The 23,368-nt window shown below is 47.4% G+C and overlaps 1 protein-coding gene and 1 long non-coding RNA gene across 6 annotated transcripts in view; one reads left to right on the top strand and one right to left on the bottom strand.

The window, feature by feature from the left end:
• Positions 1 to 23,368, bottom strand: part of LOC104001332 (uncharacterized) — a 334,670-nt gene that overhangs the window by 215,696 nt on the left and 95,606 nt on the right. The gene's annotated exons all lie outside the window — the stretch shown is intronic.
• On the top strand, positions 17,899 to 23,364 carry LOC740871 (uncharacterized). The gene is made up of 2 exons (XM_009424222.5): positions 17,899 to 18,202; positions 19,979 to 23,364. The coding sequence occupies exons 1-2, from the start codon at positions 18,047 to 18,049 to the stop codon at positions 20,159 to 20,161; spliced, it is 339 nt and encodes a 112-aa protein (XP_009422497.3). The 5' UTR covers positions 17,899 to 18,046; the 3' UTR covers positions 20,162 to 23,364.

Below are 23,368 nucleotides of genomic sequence, written 5' to 3'. Positions count from 1 at the left end.
TGCCTTATCAGGAAATATCTCCTGGAAGAAGTGGGATCTGAAGGATAAGAATATGTCCTCAGGGATGTACCGATACCCAGTGGGGCTACAAAGCAATGGGAAATCTGACTCTCTGAAGAAGTCTTCATCAGACTTTGGCCCTAGGGAGAGTGGGGCTTAAATCAGGGTTAGGCTGTGTGGAGGGGTCCTCACCAGCTCCCCCGGCTTTGCTTCATGTCCTCCCTTGAGTCATGCCTTCCTCCTCCCTCCTGTCCACCTCTCTCCCCCTGTTCTGCTCTCTGCATACATTCCCCCCACCACCACCACCACCAGCCACATACTTCCTTGTCCCAGACTCTCCTAAGGACAGCAAATTACTCCTCTCATTTTAAAAAATGTAATCAACCGCATTTGATCCAGCAGGTGCTTTTGTCAGGATGGGTTTTAAAAAAATAGGTCGAAAAAAGTGGATAAAATAGAAATTAAAAAAGAAGAATGGGTCTGGTTACAATCAATAACCCCAGAATTATTGACTCCTCTCCCCATTACACTGTGATGCCGCTGTAATCTTGCTGGCAGATTCTATAAAGGACGCATCTGTGCAAGATGAGATGTCCATTGTCAAAAGTTATAATTCTCTCCAACAGAACTCCCATAACAACAGCAAGGCAGTTTCTGCAGAGCGTTCTGGTGTCTGAGAACCACATGACATCACTCTCTAAAACCCATTTTGTGTCTCTGCCCCGGGGCCATCTCTGTCCTTAGCAAGTTGGCAGGAGAAAAGGAAGTAGAACCAGAAGCCGAACTTGGTCCCAGCCTGCTGACCTGTGTTCAGGCATTTCAGGCTTTCCTTTACCCTACCAAAGCCCCTCCTGGACAGTTGTACCCCAGAGCTAAAGTCCTCCTAGAAACAAATGGATTACTCATCCCAAGGAAAAGCTGGAGCTAATCTCTGCTTTCTTGTATAAATTCTCCAGCTGGGATTGCTGCTCCTATGAATGTTTTGGCTGGGGGCAGAGTTCAGAGTTGGTTTCCAGAGATTTCCCCAGGAAAGCCCAGGGCAGGCAGTAGGCTTACATCAGCAGGAAAAAGCAACCTATCTGGACAAGGCCCCAGGAAGCCAGGCCTGTTGGCAGCAGGGCTCCAGACCCACCAGAAGTCAAGGAAAATCTCCAACCTGGAGCCGCTGACTCTTGCGGCCAGCAGCCAGCTCACTGGGACTCCTTCTGAGCTCACTGTTCAGTCCCTAGAAGACAGCATGGCCAGACGCGAAGGCCACTGGCTTGGGAGCTGCATAACTTTGACAAAACCCTCCTTCTCTGAGCCTTGCCTTCCTCATTTGCAGTGAGAGGGCTGGATGGGACAACCTCAAGAGGCCCCTTCTAAATGTATGATGAGTGATCAGTGACTGGCTCTCTCTCAGTCCTGGGTTGGGTTGGGGCTGTGACTTCTGTCACTTCTCAGCCTTCCCAATCCTTGCTGGCTGATACCCTATCCCTGATCCCAGAAAGAGCCCCTGCCTGGACAGAGGGTATCTGGGAGTCTCCCACCAATGCAGGAGAACCAGAAGGTCTGGGTGGGCCCTGCCCTCTGGGGCCCTCTGTCCAAACTGAAAGCAAAGCTCTGCTGGTTCTGATTATGAAGATTTACAGCCGGGAGTGAGTTTCCTTGGCAATATTGTCTGCTGCCTTTATGAGCAGCAATTACATAGCATTTGGTACCTGGGAAGGCAACAGGCGAGAGCTGAAATGGTGAAATGCTCTATCACTCCGAGAAGCACAACGCCTTTGGTAATAAATATTGACGTTCATTAAGACAAAGCCAGAATTCAATCTGTGCTGGGGAATTCTCTGCTTCCGGCCTCAAGAATGGCCCTTATTTACAAGATGTCCCTAAGGGAATGAGACAGGCCGGCTCACCTTGCTCCCCAAGATACATTTTATTCAACCGACTTGTCCTGGGCAAATGTGTGTCTGACAAGCCAATTTGAAAATGAATTTGGTACATTTTTTGAGTTGATTATTTATTCTGAAAATGAATGCCCATTCTGGTGAGCTGACAGCTCTAGGGATGAGAGCTCTGTGCTCCTTGCTCATCTCCTCCCCCAACGAAGCAGAAAGTGTGTGGAATTTTCCCAGGCATTGGGCTGGAAGGGCACCTCCATCCACACTCCCCAGTGCCCAGGGCAGCATATGTTCATCCTGCTGACCAAGCCAGAGTGTGAGGCCTGCGGCAGGGAGGAGTGGGGTGGGGTGAAAGCACAGTGGGGCTCCATCTGCTCCACCCTCTTGTATGCTGCAGCTGGGCCAGCATTTGGCTCTCACAGCCCAGAGTCATCATGAGGACCTAAGACACAGAGATGGAGCCCTGGGGCAGGTTGTGGGGTAGGAAGAAGGTTTCCTACCTCCATTTGATTTCTCAACTTCCTGTACCTTGCTTTCACTATTTTTTTTTTTTTTTTTTTTTTAAGACAGGGTCTCACTCTGTTGCCCAGGCTGGAGTGCAGTGGTGTAATCTCGGCTTGACTGCAACCTTCGATCTTGGCTCACTGCAACCTCTGCTTTCTGGGCTCAAGTGATTCTCCAGCCTCAGCCTCCCAAGGAGCTGGAACTATAGGCGTGAGCCCCCAATGCCTGGCTAATTTTTGTATTTTTTGTAGAGAGAGGGTTTCACCATGGTGCCCAGGCTGGTCTTGAACTCTTGAGCTCAAAGCAATTCACCCACCTTGGCCTCCTAAAGCACTGGGATTACAGGCGTGAGCCACCACGCCCGGCCTCCTTGCTTTCCCTATTGCCTCTGATGTGTTTGATCATATTCAGAACCTCTATCCTGCCAAGATGATTCATTTTCCCATTTCATGAAAAGGTAACATGGAGGAATGTGCTCAGGGAGTGCACCCTCGCCGCCTCCCCTGGCTCTGTGCTTCCTCCTCAGCCCTCCTTCCAGGGTGCTCAGGGGCCCTCAATTTCTGGTATAGTCCTGGAAGGCTTCATGCAAAAGGAAGACCCCATCAGGGTGTTGAAGGATAGGGAAGTTTGGAAGGGCAGAAAGAGAGAAGAATTGCATTCCCCACAGGAGTAACTGCATGAACAGAGATGAGGATGCAGAAAGTATGTTCCAGAGATACTGAGTTGCCTGTGGTTAAAATGACATTGAAAGGAATCGGATCATGGAAAGCCTTGAATGCAAAGCTAAGAAGCCCAGACTCTAAATTTACCAAGGTGACTTCATTGCTTTCATTCAGCAGTTTCGAGTTACTTTTAGACCATGAGCCTATTCTAATGTCCTCTTGCCTAGAACCTCAGTGTACAAAGCAGATAAAGGTTAAGCTGTTCTGATTAAACGCAGGTGAAGGGCCCTGAGTCTTACCCCTTACCTCACACAGAGTCATGTGAGCTGCTGGTTGAAAATGCAGGCTCATGGAATCCCTCACCAGACCTACTGATGTCTATTCTCTAGAGGTGGTGTCCTGGAATACGCATTTGTTTCTACCGTTCTTGGTGATTGGTAAACACACTGAAGTTTGAGAACCATGGCTGTAGGGCTTGATAGGGCATAGTGTAAAGACTGACAGCATGTCTTAATTTGCAAGTAAATCTTCCACCAGGCTTGACTGTATTCCCACCTATTTTACCTATCTCTCTGATGTGTAATCTGATTGTTCTGTGTCAAATAAATACTCTCCCAAAGCATCATATGATTGTTCCTAGTACTGAAGCTGGAGAGGAGGGGGCTTGGAGGAACAGGGGTTATTAAAAACTCACCAACCCCAAAACTCCTGTACCTCATGTAGGGCCTCTGTGGCACTAGAAACCCCAGTTCTGAAAGCAAATGTTTGTGAGCACCTTGGAAACTACATACCCACTCTCAACAATTAGTGTGAAAGGGGTCATTCATTTCCTGGATCAGTGGCAAGAGCAATATGGTTCAGGAAGCTGAAATCAGAAAATCTTAAGTCCAAGATCTTCAGAGACCTGCTTTCTGCCAAGAGGGTTGGGGCCCAGGCCCAGGAGCTTCAAGGAGTACAGCATGGACCGAGAGCCATTTTCCCCTCACCAAGTTTCAAATCAACACCTCGCCTCAAAATGTACAGTTTCTGCCAGTTCAGTCATGTCATTATTTCTGTTTGCCAGATAGGAGAGTGAGGGGAAGCAGCCCTGAGCAATTAAATGTCTAGCCTAAGGTCACAGAGCAAGTCAACGCAGGCCCTCCGAAAGCACCAGGTCCTCCTGCCGGATTCAGGCAGCAAGTGGGCAATCTGCCCTCAGGCTCCTGCCTCAGTGCACCTTCATCTTGCCTGGCTCAGCAGCCTGGGCTGGCTCTTCCTCGACTCCCACACACCTCAGCCGACTCATCACTGCCCTGATCTAAGCCTCCCCTGCCACCCCAGCCTGAGGCCTCTGGAAATCAGGAGACACCTGCATGGGTAGATGATGGCTGTCACAAAGTGAACTCAGAGAGAAGGTGGGGGAAGCCTTGGCATTCAGCTTCCACTTCAGCTCTCAGCCCACTAATTTGGGGCAGTGAAGGGAATACAAGTGAGAACTATGTCACCCTCTAGCTACGCTACAGTCATAGGGTGACAGAGAAGCTGTTTGCCAAGCAGACGTAGTATAATTGGACATCTATGGCTTTGAACTGACCCCCAGCACCGTCACCTGCACCCATGCCTCCTTCCTTGGGGGAACTACTGCTCTGCCATGTCAGTCACGTGATTCTAATGAGATGCCAGTCACCCCTAGTAGCAGCAGTCCAGGTCTAGCCAATATTGCTCCTCATCCACTTGGCTACAGCGATTCACCCAAGCGTGGGCATGGGACCATGTCTGCCCAATCAGAGTCCTTCCCTGGGATTTTTTTTCAGTCTGAGTGTGGTAGATGGGGCTATAGATGTAAACCTTCCCTGACACTTGGAGAAGGCCTCTCTTCGGAAGAAACAACGAAGCCAAGCAGAGACATACAGAGTGTGCACATAGGGAGAAAATATCCTAATGGCATCATGTGAATCCCGTAATCCAGTAGTAGCTGAATTAAGCTACTACTCAATTACATGTGTTGGTAAATTCTCAGTTACATGTGCTAGATAGTAAATCCTCTTCAAAAAAAAGATAATTTAAATTGCATTCCTGTTACTTGCAACCCAAGAGTCTTGATAAATATAATGGGATAGCCATAGAGCCTACTCTCACTACTCTCAGACACAGAACAAGTTTTTGTTTTTGTTTTCTTGAGATGGAATCTCGCTCTGTCACCCAGGCTGGAGTGCGTGGTGCTATCTCGGCTCACTATAACCTCTGTCTTCCGGGTTCAAGTGATTTTCGTGCCTCAGCCACCCAAGTAGCTGGGATTACAGGTGTGTGCCAGTGTGCCAACACACCTGGCTAATTTCTGTTTTGTTTTTGTTTTTGTTTTTGAGACGGAGTCTCACTATGTCACCTGGGCTGGAGTACAGTGGTGTGATCTTGGCTCACTGCAACCTCCACCTCCCGGGTTCAAGCGATTCTCCTGCCTCAGCCTCCTGAGTAGCTGGGATTACAGGTGCCTGCCACTACGCCCAGCTAATTTTTTGTATTTTTAGTAGAGGCAGGGTTTCACTATGTTAGCCAGGCTGGTCTTGAACTCCTGACCTTGTGATTCGCCTGTCTTGGCCTCCCAAAGTATTAGGATTACAGGCGTGAGCCACTGCACCTGGCCTAATTTCTGTATTTTTAGTAGAAACAGGGTTTCTACTAAACCCTGTTGGCCAGGCTGGTTTCAAACTCCTGGCCTCAAGCAATCCACCTGCCTCGGCTTCCCAAAGTGCTGGAATTACAGGTGTGAGCCACTGCACCCGGCCATAACAAGCTTTTTAAATGGGCATTAAAGGTCTTTTCTTGACAAATGGAACAAGACAAGGGAGCAGGTAGGTCTAGCCAGGAGCCAGCAATAGAAGGAACCAGTGGAATTGGGGCCAAAAAAAAATTCCAAAAATATGCCTATGGATTGAGGGCTCCAGGTCTAATTGGGGACCCGATAAATGGAAATGAAACAACATCCCTATTGCTCATTTTACCTACTGTCACCAAGGTCAGCAGTGAGGACGTAAACACTGAATCCCACAGTGCTCTCTCAGCTCCCACCTGTCTGCAGCCCGCAGCCCTGATCCCACAGCCTTCCTTCGTTCAAAGCTCCACTTCTTTGAATGGCAGACCCTATCCTAAATGAGTCCCCATACTGCTGTGACCATTCTTGTGTCTCCTCAGATGGCTCCTGTTTATTCTCCCAACACTGAAGTGTGGGCACTGCTTGAGGTCATGTGCCAGGTATGCCACAACACCTTCTAGCCTGAAGTTTTACAGAAGCCCCCTCTTCCCAGACTAGAATTGTGAGCCCAAGTGCCTCTTGTGAACTCCAATGCACATTCCTAATTTAAAGACTCATCAGCTTTCACCACATCCAGGGCCTCCTCTGATCTTCTTGTTACGGGCGTGGACCCACAACTCCCCTGCTAGCTCAGGCTCCAAATTTCAGAGCAAACAATGACTCTTTTCTTTCCTTCATCCTGCACAGCAGGTTATCGTGGTCTGTAATTTCTTCTTTATTAGTGTCACTAGGATTCTTCCCTTGTTCTTTATTTTTAATTCTTATTTCCTTAAGGCCTTTATCACCTTGTACCTAGATTTCAGCAACAGCCTCTTCTTTGCTCTTTTCAAACATTTTATTCAACAAACATGTATAAGGTGGCTTTTAGGTATCAATCCCTATACAGTCTTCCTACTCTCGAATCCATTCTGTACACAACACCAAGGTAATCTTTCTCAAGTGCTACCTTGATCACATCATTCTGGGTCTCTAAAGTCTTCAATGATTCCTCACTGCCTACTGGGTAAAGCTCACACTCATCAGTCTAGTATTCAAAGCCCTCCATAATTTGTCCCCAACCTACCTGTCTGGCCTGATCTCCTACTATTGCCTCTATACAGACTTTTTACTCCAGACAACCTGACCTATTTACTTTCCCTTGAACAAGCACTGCACTTTTACACCTTTTTGCCTAGTCTGTTTCCTCTGCATGAAAGTGTTCCCAGCTTATTCTGTGTCTGCTCTTACTCATGTCTCAGAGCTCAGCTCAAACATGACCACCATCTTCTTCTCTTAGCATGCCAGCTAGAAGTGATTGCTATCACTTTAGACTCCTGCCATCCTTCGCTTTTAACATTTGTGTGATATCTAGCATGTGATACCTTGCACTGTGGATCGATGACCCATGCCAGGATTCCCATCATGAGATTTCTTACCTGAAACATCTGCATCAGAATCATGAAAGTGTTTGTTTAAAATGCAGGTTATCAGGCTCTGCACAAGGAATCTACACTTCCAGCCTGTAACCTCGGTGATTCTCTTGTGTACTCAGACCTGAGAGCAGCTAGCTATCTTATGAGAGTGTAAATTCCCTGAGGGCAGGAACCACATCTTACATGGCTTCATAAACATCGATACACTTAGACACTCAGGTTGAAAGGAAGTCCCAAGATCACTGAGTTCAAACTTGAATATCCTTTCAACATCACCACTACGTTAAAACTTGCTAAACTTTACAGATTAGAAGGATGTGTGTACAGAAAACATTCATGAGGTTTGGACTGAGAATGCTGTAAGAACTTATTATAACATGAGAACCTAGCCCAAGACTCAGAGTAGAAATTTTTCTCTAGTCTTGGTACCATAAACAGTTGCAGTTTTTATAAGCAATTTAGATTCATTTTTGTCTCCTGGATACTGAATTTTGTAAATGATCTCATTTCTCTCTTGTGTTGACCACGGGACTGCCTATAATAAACTCCATGGCCACCACCAGCAGGTAACTAGGACTCCATGACGTCCACAGAGCATTCTAACCTCACCCGTGACTCCACTGCCTCCTCCTAGCCTTGCTTTCCATTTGCCTGTTTTTTGTTTTTAAACTTATTTTTAGTTTATTTTCTCTTGCCATATTGTTTGCATCTTCACAGAAGGTCTTCTGAAAGAAGGCCATTTATAAGTAAATAAAATAAATTCATGAACCTGTGGGTGTGCAAATGTTTTCTGATTTTTTTTTTACTCTGAAGAGAGAAATTAATGTGGAAAATGAGTCTTCAGATCAGCAATTCTGAGGGAAAGCTGGGCCAGAAAGAACAGATGGAGTAAGTGGTGCTCCGAGGTCAGAGTTGTAAAAAAATTAGGACTTGTAGAGAAAACATGTATTCGGAAAGGATGATGGAGTTTTAGAACAGGAAGAGACGAGAGTGGTTTTAGAGTGTGATCATAAGAGGCAGAAAGCAAGAAAAAGCTTTTAGAGCAGGAAGAAGTAGTTAAAACAGGGCTGGTTTCAGGGAACTAACCTTGGAGTTTTTATGCCCAGACAAGGTAGGGTCTAACTGCAGTTCCAAGGCCTCCATGCAGAGGGATCCCACTTGGGTTTAGATGGCTGTGTGGGGGAATGAATTTAGGGCCTAGGGAGGAAGAATCTTACCTTCCCAATGGTCAAGGAACCTCAAGAAAAAACTCTGGTCCAGAATTGGAAGTTGAAAGCAAGAGTCAATGAGAAGAGACACATCTGACAAAGGACTAATATCTAGAATCTACAAGAAACTCAAACAAATCAGGAAGAAAAAACAATCTCAGTAAAAAAAAAAAAAAAAAGTGAAAAAAGGACATGAATAGACATTTCTCAAAAGAAGATATACAAATGGCCAACAAACATATGAAAAAATGCTCAACATCACTATCATCAGAGAAATGCAAATTAAAACCACAATGAGATACCACCTTAACCCATTATTAAAAAATCAGAAACTACAGATGTTGGCATGGATGCTGTGAAAATGGATCATTTATACACTGCTAGTGGGAATGTAAGTTAGTACAACCTTTATGGAAAACAGTATGGAGATTTCTTAAAGAACTAAAGGTAGATCTACCATTTGATCCAGCAATTCCACTCCTGGGTATCTACGCAGAGGAAAAGAAGTCACTATATCAAAGAGATATACCTTCACACACGTTTACGACAGCACAATTGATCACTGCAAAGATTCAACCTAAGTGTCTATCAACTGATGAGTGGATAAAGAAAGGTGGTATATAATATACCATGGAATACTACTCAGCCATAAAAATGAATAAATAATGTCTTTTGTAGCAACTTTTGTAGAACTGGAGGCCATTATTCTAAATGAAGTAACTTAGGAATCAAAAACCAAAGGCCACATGTTCTCATTTATAACCGAGAGCTAAGCTATGGGTATGCAAAGGCATAAAGAGTGACATAATGGACATTAGAGACTCAGAACGGGGAGGATGGGAAGAGAGTGAGGGATGAAAAACTACCTATTGGGTAAATGTATACTACTCGGGTGACAGGTGCACTAAAATTCTAGACCTCACCAGTACAAAATTCATCCTGTAACCAAAAACAACTTGTACCCCTAAAGCCATTGAAATAAAAAATTTAAACAAAAACAAACAAATATAAAAAATAGTAGATGAAGAGAGGAGTAGAAACTAGAAACAACAGAAGTTTGCCCTATATAGGATGTCATGCTAAAATGAATCAAATAATATGTGTCCTCATATTGGTAACTTACCTGAAGTGCATGTCTTTGGTACATCAAGACGTTTCCCAGTGTAGTAATACATTATGGGAAATTCAAGTACTATAGAAGAGATGGAGATACAGGGGGCAAAACACTTTTAGAATAAACCCTTGACTTCAGGGAGCAGGCAGTGACAGGCTATCATCTAAGTAGCATCGTAAATGGCTAGGCTAAGGGGCTACCTTCCTCTTCACATTAGTAAATGCTGAACACCTTTGGGCTGACACAGCCCAAGAGCACAATGTTTCAAGTGGGCAGGAGCTAGCCTTTAGAACAGTCCCTGATGCCAGCTTAGGATCCAGGGGCCCAAAATATCATCACACATAGAAAATAGAAAGATGTTTATTGGGTGGTTGTTTATTTATTCATTCCACACTTATTGAATATTTAATGACTACTGAGCACCGCGCTAGGGATCAGAAATATGAAGGATACTAACACAAACTTCTTGCCCTTAATAAGCGCAACACATACTTCTTGCCCTTAATAAGCTCAAAGCCCATGGAGAAAATCAATATGTAAATCAAGCATGACTGTGTGTGGTATGAGTAATGCGATAGTCAAGGCATGTGCAAAGTGCTACAGTATAGGTGGGATCACAGAGGATGGAACAATTAACTCTGCCCTGGGGAGGTGAAGAAAGGGGGCATATTTGACCAGGATCTTGAAGGACGAATAGGAGTTCTGCAGACAGAATAGAGAAGAGAATATCCAAAAGTACAATGGTCTTAAATAGCAGGGTATGTTTTTGGAACCCTAATAAGTTTGGGGTGATTAGAATGGAGTGTGGAATGGGAGCAGCAAGAGATGTGGCCAAATATTTGGGGCTAGACTGTGAGGGTCCCTAATATGTCACCCTAAAGAGTTTGAACTTTGTATTTTAAGCAGAACAATAATTTCAGACACTTTAAAGAAAAATAGCTCTTGCAGTAGTCAACACCGACTGCTGGGAAATTTCTAGGATCCTGATGTCTCCTGGGAGTCCACCCTTCAACGATCAGCAGAGTGGCAGGTTTCTGATGCTATGGGTCCCAGGGGAGGTGAAGAGGCTTAGAGAGGGCATGCTAACTGAAAGGTCAATGCTGTGGGTGTAGGAAAAGCACTGAGGTGGGCCCCAGAATCCCTGTTTTGCCTGGCTGGGGACCAGCTTGAGCTGAAATGCTCCCCATTTCTGAAGGCCCAGTGTGGGCCTTCAATCTTAGGGCCCAGTCACTTCGCACAACAGCAAGAGTGAATTTGCGAGCCAGGAAAAAAATGAAAGGCTGTAGTTCTTCCTTCGAATCAAGTTGTTATTGTTCAAATGCATTATTAATGATCAGGGCTGCAATCATTTATAACACGGTCATCACAAAAGCAGCTCTTACCATTTACACATAGCTCTCCGTGAGTATGTTATTAAGGTAATATTTTACCATGCATGCGACTTGCTCAGGGGCGGCATGCCTAATGCTTGCCTTGAACAGTTCCCCTACTCCCTTCTTAGAAGTAATCACTCCTTTCCTTTCTTTACAGAGATGCCAAATGCCAGAGAAGGGAAGCAGGAAGGGAGATGAAGACAAGGAACACTGAAAAATGGAAGCAGAAACACAGGCTGTATTTTCCCCTATCCTTCTTTTCTTTGTTCCCTTTTTTCTCTTTTGAATGAAAAATAAAAATGCAGAAAACCTCAGGAGCCTCGTAACTTTCCAATTTTTATTTAAAAATAAACCTACTGCCGTGGCTGTCACTACTCCTATGCATGTAATGCAAACTCGAATCCCACTGCCCAATATTTATATACGAGAAGGTAATTGCTCTAAAGAGAAAAAATAAATCAGGTTAAATCTTACAAAAGGAGTAGGGAATTTGTCCAAAGAGAGAACTAGGAAGCCAGCATAGTCCTCTGAGGACCCCCTGAGTCAGCAGATGGAGGGTGGGGTTACAGAGGAACGCCAGGAGTATGTGTGGCCTATTCTGTGGCTTCTGAGCTTCACATTTGCCTGATGGGGAGGCTGATGGGCTAGTGGTGCAAGAGTAAGAGAAACAGAGGTATCCCCTGCATCTGGGACTCTTTATGCCTACTCTGGGCATAAAGGTAATGAAAAAATGATGCCCCAGCAGCAGATGTCAGATCTGCCCCTTCCTTTTCTAGGCTGGACCAGCCTCCTGAGCTTTCCTCCTTCACCAATAAGATGGTCCTGGAAATCTGCATTAAGGGTGTCAGAAGCACTTGCAGGGACCAGGTGTGGACAGACCACAAGACTGAAGAAGGGACCCAAGCATCAGAGAACATCCTAGAGGGATCCATGACCCTTGGGGCAAAATAGCAGATAGAAATGCTGGATTCCCCTGGAGCTTTCACAGCTGAGAGGGGATCCTCTTCCTTTCCTCTACCCAGGAAAATAGGGGCATTGCAGCAGGTTCTGAGGTCTGACCCTCGAGGTTGGTGATTGGGTATATAACAAAGGAGGAGTTCATTGGACAAACAGTTGTACAGTGGCATTTAGGGAGCAGCCTGTTCTAAGCACTGGCAGGAAGCCGATTGCATGTCATAGAAACCTCATCTGATCTGAAAGATCACGGAAAGCTGATGCAAGAAGCTATGCAAGTTACGAGCTGAAGAGTGAGTCAAAGATTAAATTGGCAAAGGGGAAAGAAAGAATAATGCATCAGGAGTAGAAGCACGCACAAAAATCCTGAGGCATGCAGGAGTGTAGATTAAGGAACCAAGGGAAGGCCATGCAATGGAGCTCAGAAAGTGAGGAGAGAAGAACATAAGAGGAGGCCAAGGAAATAGCAGGGACAGGTCACGTGGGGCCTTGCTAAAGATTTTGGTCTACACCCTAGGAGCAATGGGAAACCATTGCAGAGTTCAGGATTTGAGTTGAAAAGAGCCCTCTGCGGTGTGAAGAATAACTAGAGGGGTCGGCACGTGTGGGGTGAGTGAGGAAGCTGGAACCAGCAGAAGACTGTAACACTTTAGCCTGTGGTGGTGGCAGAGAATGAAGGCTAAGGAAGAGAGCCAAGTAATCATTCGGAAGTAAAATCAGCAGAGACCTTGTGGTCAACTGGATAAGAGGGCAGAGAGAGGGGGGACCCAAGGTTCCTAGTTTGTGCAAATGAAAACACAGCATTTCTATACATGGAGGAAAGGAATAATGGAAGAGAGCCAAGACTGAGAATGAAGGCAGTGAATTCAGTTTCAAAAATATTGAGTTGGAGGCAGCTTCAAGATGGTTAAGTGGAGATTTCAGGTTTGCTGTTGGAAATACAGCTCTAAAGTGTAGAGGAGAGGTCTGATTTGGAGGCAAATGAGGGAGTCTTTGGCATATGGATGATGATTAAAGCCAATTCCATGGGAAAGATCACCTCTGGGGGAGAATATAGGGTAAGAGGAAGTGAGGGCCAAAACTTGAAGAGCCCCACTGTGCAGATGTCAGATAGCAGAAGAGGACAAGCCTGCAACAGAGACTGGGGAAAAGCCCCCCAGACAGAAGGAAGGAATCCAGGAGCATAGGACTATGCTCTGGGAGAAAGGAGCATCGTCTCCCAGTGAACAGGGAGGAGGGCATTTCAATGAAAGAGAGTAGTCAGGAAGGTGGACTATCACTGCAAGGTCAAGGGAAATGAGGAGTAAAAAATGTCCATTAGATAGAGACATCAACCCAAGGTCACTGGGAACCCAAGCCATAGCTGTGTCTGTGCACATATTAAAGGAGCCAATGCACACGAGGCACCCTGTGCAGCAACTGGCACGTAGTCAGCTCTCAGTAAATGTCAGCTTTTGTTAAATTCACTCTTTAACATGTATACATCTAATATTCTCCTATTCTATTGAAGGAGGAAAAGAAGGAGACACAGGTTAACATCTTAACAGGAGAGCTTGAGATTAAACCCAGAGAACTTCCAGACAGGAAGGGCTGTAAAATGCCTGTAAAGGCTATTAAAGAATATGACAGGACTCTGGATAAACTTAGGCTCAGGACAGATTCCTGTGTGGCGTCTGAGACAGGACTAATGCAGCTCTTCCTTGAGGCAGGGGACCACCCCAGTCATCAGGGTGGGTCATTTCTGCGCTGGGTGGCCCTAGCCCTTCCTCCCCTGCCCCCATGGAGACGAAAGCTGTCCTGTGAAGGAAAAGCCTCCTCATTTCAATGGCTGGGCAGCCCAGGTTAACATTAACAGAGTCCTCCAGCAGAAAGCACCCAGAGGACAAGCACTGAAAAATATGCTTGAAGGGCCAGCCGAGTGGCCAGGATTACAATGTGATGCCCGGCCTTGGGTCAGTAATGGGGAGGTATTAGTCATCTCTTCAGACCTCAGCTCCATTATTTTTGCCGGAAATGTGAGAACAGCTCTCACTAATAACGTGTGGAATCACTTCCAACTATTTGCCTTTCAAGTCAGCCTCCTCAGGTCAGGTGACATATCTCGTTTAACAGGGGGTGCCATTAGAGGGAAGATTTAACGTGTGGCTAAAAGCATTTGTAGCGAGAGCTGTGGGTGGGTTCCTTTTTAAGCTTCTGTGGCTGGTAACTTGCGTCTCTTCCCTCCGTGCTGTTGGGTTTTGTTGTTGAAGCCTTTTTCTTTCCTGAAGGAGGTTGGTCATTAACTCTACCCTTCCCGGAGGATCCCCTGGCATGAGCAGGGCAGGTGGAGAGTTGAATTAGAAATCTTTCCTGTGCCAATCAGAGACTGCATGAGGTTCAGCAGGCTGGCATAATCATTTGAAGCTTCTTGCTATCCTCATACAATTCCCCCCCCGATCAGGTGACCTGGTGTCCCTTGATATCGATATCTTACAGCAATAACCTTAGCCTTGAAAACAGAACCACAAATTTACCAGCCCACAGAATCTGTATATCTACCAACAATATGAGTCTTGCCTCTTCTCATGCCTTGAGAGGGCCAAGAGTCATGCCAGGAACAGTGGAAAGAAGAGGGCTGAGAATCTGGAAAAAGAACTTGTTATTTTACTGAAATCTCCTTTCTTGACATTTTTCCCTGAAGGCTGGGACCATTTAAGGCCCTGATGAGCTTCTGAAATCTCTGTCCCAGGGTAATCTTCCTATCTCCCAAAGTCTCAACCTCTCCGAGCCTCTGATTCTTTGTCTGAACACAGAGAGAGTAATAGCTACCTATCAAATGAAAGGCTATAGTTAGAAGCACTGAGCACAGGGCTTTGCACATGGGAGGGGCTCAATAAACATATATCACTTACATCATTTTTGGTTATAAGTTACAAGTCATAGAAAATCCAACCAAAGTGCCTAAATAGAGGGAATTTATTGGATTGTATAATTAAGAAATCCAGGGCTAGGCCTGGCTTTGGGAATCTAGCTGGTGGCTCATGAAACTCTCTCCAGGGTCAAGTTTCTCTTTGGCCATCCCTTGACTGGGCTTCCTATGTCCTGGCTCCAGGTCATTCAAGGCTTGGTGGCAGCAAGATGACAGCAGCTGTATTAGTCCCAAGTCCAACAGAGAAAAGGCTGCTCTTCCTCTACCTCATCCCCCAACAATTCACCTAAGTCCTAAGCCAGACACTCACTGGGCAAGTTGGGTTATGGACTCATCCCTGAGCCAATCGCCAAACCTTAGGCCTTGGAGTGTGATGACTGGGTTTACCCCTGAGTCTCAAATTCCACCTGAAGGGGAAGAATGACGGAGGGAGCCCTATCAAACTCAAGGTGCTGAGAGTTGCGTGGAAAATATATCTCAAAAAAAAAAAAAAAAAAAAGGTATACTATCACTACCAAAAAAGTGGCCAGGGAGGATATCAGGGTGCCCAAACATAGAAATATCCACTGCAAATAATAATTTACCATCCTACTCCATGTGTGAGATACAGGTTATTTCAGAGTAATGTTTAATAACGATATATCATCAAGGAAATCTCCACGAAGTCGCCCTCAAAACTTTTCAGCAAAGTGCCCACTTCCCCATATATTAGTAATATATTGATTACACCCATTATAGCACTTTTATCATCTGCCTTCTATTAGAGTTACTTACTTTAAGACTCTGTTACCTCCATCGCAATTAAGCTCTGGGTAGTCAAATACAGGGTTATTTTTCTCCTCAACCCACACAGCACAAAGCACACAGTGGGAAATCTGGGTGCTTCCCGACCCACACTGGCTCCCTGTATCCAGTTCAGCTCTGTTCTTGTTCTTCCCTTTCCTTCCCCTGACCACTTTATCTACTTGGGGTTAGACTGGGAGGGACTAACGGATTCGATGAAGTCTAAGGTCAGAGGTTCCCCGACTCACCCTCTCTCTTGCTAGCATCTGCCTCTGTTATAGCTTCTCTCATGTTGTACCTTGGGTTGTTTTGCTGGTTTCTCACCACTGTTACCTTGTGCCTAGAACAGTAGCTGTCTCCAAGAAAGCACCCAATTAAGTGGTATAACCACTACGAGTGATTCTCACTCATAATCGCCCCTCAGATTCTCAAAGAAGAGCCTCATCTATCAGGGCTACTGAAAGGTAAGGTACTCAGCCCAGGTGAGGGGTTCGAAATCTAGAGGGCTATAATGCAGAATACATAAATAGAGAAGGAACTGTAAAGCTCACTGTTGTTCCTTGCTCTCCATCAAGCCAGAGAAGATGCAGAGACAGTACAGGGAGCCTGACAGGCTATAGGGGGCAGACTGAGTTAGTAGAGCAGGGGATCTTCAGCTTGACTCAGCATGCAGTTGGTACCCATGGGGAAAGGGGAGGCCAACAATTAGTGGGGGGCTGGCAGCAAAGACCCTCAAAGGCAGAAAAGCAACACAGCTGTGGCTGTGAATGAGCAGCCTGGCAAACCATGATCTCAGTAGTGTCCTGAAGCCAAGAAGAAGAGGCTCCACTCCCTGGGATGTGGGTGGGAAAGGGCCCAAGAGGAGGCCAGTATCTCAGTCAGATGGGACTGGAGCTCAGGGGGCTGTAGTGCTAATTAGGAAACTAAGGCAGAGTCCCAGCACTAGGAATGGAACCACTTTAGTGGTGATCAAGGGAAGGGTGTTTGCCACAAACATACTGGATCCTGAATCTGTGGGCAGACATCTGAGTACAGCACTTCCCCTGCCAGTAAAAGGGAGGTGCTAGTGCCCTCCTAGCCCAATTAGGGCAGGCTCCATAGCTGGGTGGGGCTGAGCTTGTAGGAAAAGGCCTACTAGGCAGTGCCCTGCAGGGCTGGGCAAGCCAGGACTGATGGCTGGGCCAGGTGAGAAAGATTTCCTGCTGTATTTGCAGACTGAATATGTGTCTGGGGCTAGGGGCTGAGCTGCTGCCAGCACCATCTGACCTCAAGGATCCCCCTAGTCAACAAGCAGCAAGAACAGGAGACTCCAGAGGCTCCCTCAGCTTTGGAGATAGCTCTGCAAACAAAACTCAGTTTTTAGGGGTTAATCCTCAGCCCCAGGAGGAGGCAGTGGGCCTCCTCTGAAGGGCAGAGTCAGCAAGTGGGCTGAGACTAAAGGAAAGGCCCAAGACTGCAGGCCTGAGATTAGTTTGGCAGCAGCTCCAAAGAGCAGCCCTTGAATCGCAGGGATTGTCTGAGCCCTCAAAAGCACTGGCTGCCTCCCACCAGCCTAGCTAATGGGGCTGAGCTGCTGGGGCCATGACCTCTGTCTACCCGGCTGATGGTCTGCTGCTCTGAATCTCACTCCCCCAGCACCCAGCAGGACCAAGGGCTCTGTCTAGCTTATGTGCATCGTGCCCTTGCATGTTTTCAGCACCTACTATGCGCGCAGCATCACACCTCCCCATCCACCTGCCTGTTACTCTCACCAGCACGCTCAGTCAACCCTTGGGCTAATTAGTGATTAGGTCTACAGTATGTATGCATGGTGGGGTGCAGAGAGTGGGGTGGCCAGCGGGTGATGAGTGAGGGGAGAAGACAACAGGAGATAGGAGGCCATGGTCTGACCTTCCTCCAAAGCCCGGAATCCCTGAGTCTGTCTCTGGCAGCTGTGAAACAGAGGGAGCATGGGATCTGAACCGTGCCGCCATCTGGGAGGTCACACACACTCACAGCCAACCCCCCGGAAGGAAACTCGGGCTGAAATACACCATTTGCTGAAGAGCAGGGCTGGGCACTGGTTTCTCTGCGTTCTGAATTTCTAGAAAGGGTAGGGTCTCCGTTGCCAGGCGGCGTCTGCCACCTCTTCCCACCGCCGCCCCTCCAGCCCTCCACCCCTTCCCCTGGGAGACCCCCTGTGAGGACCCTCAGCAAACTTCTGCAAAACCTGACAGGCCCTGGGTGCAGGGTGGTGTGGACGCAGATCTTTCAGGCCGAGGGGGAGGCGGCGGGAGTGTGGGCGTGGAGGTGCGAGAGGCGCGCAGCCTCCGCCTGCCCAGCTGTCTCTGCGGACCCCGCCGAGGGAGGGAGAGAAGCGCTAGGAAAAGGAAGAGGAGAAGGAGCTCGAGCGGGAGGCAAGCGAGAGGCTCTCTTGCTCCTCCCAAAGCAGGGGGCGGCTCCACTGTGCTTCTGATGACCCGGCCGCCGCCGCCGCCCTGCAACCGCTCCCCGGGACCCGTCAACGCTGACACTGATGACCCGCGGTGGGGGCGCTGGGCGCGGGGTGCGCAGGCCACTGGCCGCGGGCTCTCGGGCCCACTCCTGCCGCCGGCTTCCGCTGCTTCCGCGGTAATGACACTCGGCGGAGCGGCCGCCATCTCTTCTGGTACTTTCACTGGAGGAGGGAAGGGTGGGGAGAGCCCTCTGTCCACCCCTGCCCTGCCCTGGCGCTGGTCCGCCACTGCCCGCTGCTCTCGCGCTGGTCCGCAGCTCAGCCGAGCAGCTCCCTTCATCTGGCCTCCCAGACCCTCACTCAGCCGCGAGAGGAGGAGCTCCGGCGACCTCGGGCCTTCCCTCAGGGTCTGCGCGGCCCTTACCCCAAACCCGCCCAGGGTAGAGGCGTGAAGGGGCCGGCGGCGATGCAGAGGCGGGAAGCGCAGGGGGGAGGCGAGGCTGGAGAAGGGGACGCAGGGAGGCGGGGGGTGGACCCCCAGCATACTCCAGGAGCCGGCAGGAGCCAAACGCCAGCCCGCCACACAGGTATTCCTGCGGACCACGAGGTGCCACCCGTCCCTGGTCGCAGAAAAGATGAAGGGAAGGCCCAGCTTCCCTACCTCTACCTCCCATGCCGGGCACCCAGCCTGCTCAACTGAACCCCAAGCCGCAGGTTAACCCTGCTCCAGCTTCTCCCCTTGGCTATGGGCAAACTCCTTTTCTCTTTCCCATTGAGAACCACCGCTCAAATTCGGAGGGCTTTCCTCCTTGGTGCTCAGAGCTCCCAAGATGGGTGATTCTCTGCCAGGGGTCCTTAGCTACCCACTTTGGACAAGGATGGACAGATGTTTTCTCAAGCTTGCCTAAAGCACAGCTTCTAAACAGATGAGCCCTCCCCACGTTCCCCGCAGATTGTCTGGCCTTCGAGGAAATAAAGATGACCGTAGCCAAGCTGCCCTGCTCTGCACAAAGGACCCTGGGCGCCCCATCCTTAACTCCCCTGCCTTATGCTTGAGATTAGCATATCCACCCAGCAACTCCTCTGCTCCAGACTTAACTTGACCACTGCAGTCCACACCGACTCTCCTATCCACCAGAACTGTGCACTTAAAATCTGCTGCACACAATCCCATACTTGCTTGAGTCTGGCTTTGTTCTCCAATAGTTTCAAATGCCTGTTTGACTCCCCCCGCCACCCCCACAGAGATAAGGTCATCACAAGCAGTAACTACTGCTTTGCTTGTTTTGATTCCCACAGAGCCGAGCATAGATTGATGTGGCATAAGTGCTCAATAAATGCCCATGGACTTGGCTAATGGATGGACTTGCAGGGGACACTGCCCCATCAGGAGAGAAAGGTAGCCTTACTCTCATCTGCCCCACCAAGAGGAACCTAAGGTCCTATTTCCTGGGGGTGTCTCAAAAATCGGCAGAGTCATTCTCCCCCACCATCCCTCCTTGCCTCCACTCCCCTCGGCCTTCTGGATCCCCGTGGGTTTGGAGAGGCCGATGCTTGTGGCTCTTACCAACATCAATTTGCAGTCTCCAGGATGCAACTTCACCCTATGCTGCGTTCATAAATTAATCTCCTGGGATTAGATTCTGTGTTTTAGTAACACTCCTGAGGCATTGTATTTACACATTAATAATAAAAGAAAAAAAGTGAGACAAGTTCTGACAACTTTCAATAACATTCAGAAATAAAGTGCGAGGCACGGAAGTGTCCAAAGTTAATTAAAACCATTTGGTGCTGACGGGGGCTGGGGGTGTTGCCTGCCGAGCTCCGACAGGTGCTGTTTCTGAAATGCAATTTTCCTGTCTATAATGTACCTGATGCCTGCAGAAAAGGAGAAACCGAAATAAACCGAACTGGCAGCATGAGCTTGAATTTTCTCTTGTTTTGTTTTACAGTGCCGTGGACACTGCCAGAATTTGTCAAAGGTCCTAGGAAGAAAAGGCTCTTTCACCCCTCCCCTCAATGAACAGATGGTGTGTTTGGACTGTTCGCATTCGCTCCTCATAGGTGGGATCCTGGAGGAAGTTAAGGGGTGCTCCGTTCCCTGGGGATGGGACAGCAGCTCGCCTTTTTACTAATAGCTATAAGGGACTGTCAGACATTTACCTGACTAGACCTTCACCTCAGAGCTCAGAAGGGGAACAGCTCCAGAACTAAAAGAGAGAGCCTCTGGCAGACCCCAAAAGACAGCATGTGGAGTGAAGCTGGGCTTCCCTGCCCAATCACTAGGATCATTTATTGCACAAATACCTGTATTTTAAGCGGCAGATTATTGTGAATTTTTGTATTTTCTTCATTTCCATTTAGCTTTTTTTCAATTTTAGAATAGCCTTTCTCTAGATAACTCGAGGAAGTGGGAGACAGAATTTCCTTTGTTTCTGTCTTGAGCCCAAAGGGACAATTGAGTGTCAGGTATGACAGGGATAAAGGGAGAAACTCAGAAATAATGCTTTGTTTTGTTTTGTTTTGTTTTGAGATGGAGTCTCGCTCTTGTCGCCCAGGCTGGAGTGCAATGGCATGATCTTGGCTCACTGCAAACTCCACCTCCTGGGTTCAAGCGATTCTCCTCCTCAGCCTCCCAAGTAGATGGGCTTACAGGCAAGCGCCATCACGCCCGGCTAATTTTGTATTTTTAGTAGAGATGGGGTTTCACCATATTGGTCAGTCCGGTCTTGAACTCCTGACCTTGTGATCCACCCACCTTGGCCTCTCAAAGTGCTGGGATTACAGGCATGAGCCACCGCACCCAGCCAGAGGAATGTTTCGGGTGCTACACGTGCAGCCCCTCATGACTGTATCTCCTCAGAGCTCTTTTCTTCACATTCCTGAGTGCTTTGTGTTTTGTTTATTTAAGGGACAAATGAATCTCTTCCCACTCCATGGGATTTCCCTTGATTTTTATATTGGGAGTGAAAAGATGAAGCATGAGACTCTTCAGCTGCATCTCGAACTGCATCTAATCCCAGCACATCTCCCTCAATCTTTGATTAAGTCTGTTCATCTAAAAGAGAGACACAGGGGAAAAATGGAAATGGGACTTTGGAAGAATGACCATCCACATTCCCATCACAGCCTGAGATTTCCTACCTGATTGAGATTTTCAGTAGATGGCCCTAGGTCTAGTTTCCCACTTTGGACCTGTTGCCCTTGGCTCCAATAGAGGACTTCCAAGTAACTAGGAAGATTTCACCTCTCTTTTGAAACATAATGGACAAATGTGTTTCTTTAGGATGAGAGGTGCACCTGGCTAGTCAATCTTTATTTTCCTAAAATAAACAGGATGAAAACTCAAAACAAAAAGAAATACCTCATGGGCAAAAGCTCTCCCAATACAACTAATATAGACACTCAACATGGCTTTGTAGAAACTAACCCCTCTCCCAAGTCTTATGTTTGTCAGAATTGCATGCCTATTTCAATCGAAGAAAAGTGATCTGATCTCTTCAGATGAAGGTGGGACTTGGAGATGCTGCTGCCTAGAGTTAACTTGCCAGAGAAAGGATAAGCATTCGGGAAGTGCCGGGATGGGGTATCAGCTGAACAATGGCAGGATCCCTTCTGCCAGTGGGCTGGCTCAGGGAGTAAACCTCCCCGGAAGGAATTTTGTTTCTCTCTAGAATCAAAGTGGGCAAAATGATCACCTTATTTGCCTGGAGTGAACCAGGTTGAAACTGAGAAGGCAGACATGGGTGTTAAGCCAGATGAAGTCATATGTTATAACTAAGCTATGTACCTGTAACTTGCCTGGTAGTTTTTTCATTCTCTCTAAACAGGTCATAATAAGTGTTAGTCTGTGATCCACTATGGAGAGAGATTTCTGGAAAGAATAGAGGCAGTGGTAGAGGGTCCAAGGTTGTTATTTAAGGAGATGAATGTGGGTCAGGTGCCGTGGCTCACACCTGTAATCCCAGCATTTTGGGAGGCAGAGGCAGGAGGATTGCTTAAGGCCAGAGTTCAAGACCAAACTGGCCAATATAGTGAGACCCCCCCCCCATCTCTACAAAAGATAGAAAAACTTAGCCAGGCATGGTGGCAGGTGCTATAGTCCCTGCCACCATGGGACTACAGCTCCTGCAGTCCCAGCTACTCAGGAGTTGAGGCGGAAGGATTGCTTGAGCCCAGAAGTTTGAGGTTGCAGTGAGCCATGATCATGCCACTGAACTCCTCCGTGGGTGACAGAGCGAGACCTGACTCAATAATAATAATATTAATAATAATAATAATGCAACGCAAACTATCTTTTACCTCTTGAACAATGAATGCAGATGCCATGACTACATCTGTTTGTTGGGGACCAGGGAGGCTGCCAGTGAGGATTCAGGGTGGAAGTAGTGTGTACCCAATACCTATTGTGAGATGTGGCCTGGGGAGCCCTGAGATTTCCTGGCCAGGCTCACTCACTACCCAGACACCCTCTTCCTGCATGGCGAGTCCCTCAGCCCCTCCAAGGCTCAATTCTCAGACATCAGAGTAATCCACATCCTCCATCTTGAGTTACTCCTCACAAGGCCTGCAAGTTTTCCTAGGAGGAAGGGAAGACAGGGTTGAACCCACACAATTCTAGAATCTAGAATTTGGAGGATTTCTAAACCATTTCTGTAAGTCAGCCCTTGAGAACTTGTAGATTTTCTCATCATTTGCAGCATGAGAGTCTGGAGTAGACTGTTTGGATTTGACTCTTGGTTCCTTGGGCAAGTTACTTAACCTCTCAGCTGTGTGTCAGTTTCCTTATCTAAAAAGTGTGGTTAATAATAACTGACCTCTCAGAGGTATTGCGAGGTTACTGTGATGATTAAATTAGTTGATTCATATAAAATGTTTAAAAGAGTGCCTGGCATTATTATTAATAGTAATAAGTTTAGCATAAGTCTTGCCTGCCAATAAGGAGCTGGATTGAATGACTACTTTGATTCTATTTCTTGGCCTTCTCTTCTCTGGACTAGGTGACCCCAACTTTCTCCTTACTCCTGAAAAATTTATCCCAGTCTGCTAAGGAAGAGAAAGCCCATGTGTGCACGTACACACATGCACCTACACAAACATTTACATACAGTTTTGCTCTTCCATACAGAATTAATAGAGCTACTAGAGTGTCTAGGAACCAATCTGAAAGAGAAAGGAAACACTGCTTTTTTGTTTGTTTGTTTTTTGAGACGGAGTCTCACTCTGTCACCAGGCTGGAGTGCAGTGGCGCAATTGTGGCTCATTGCAACCTCCACTTCCCTGGTTCAAATGATTCTCCTGCCTCAGCCTCCCGAGTAGCTGGGACTACAGGCGTGCATCAC

The sequence above is a fragment of the Pan troglodytes genome, chromosome 9 (genome assembly GCF_028858775.2).
Source record: "Pan troglodytes isolate AG18354 chromosome 9, NHGRI_mPanTro3-v2.0_pri, whole genome shotgun sequence".
Lineage (NCBI taxonomy): Eukaryota > Metazoa > Chordata > Mammalia > Primates > Hominidae > Pan > Pan troglodytes.
This window is presented reverse-complemented; position numbering and strand designations above follow the sequence as displayed.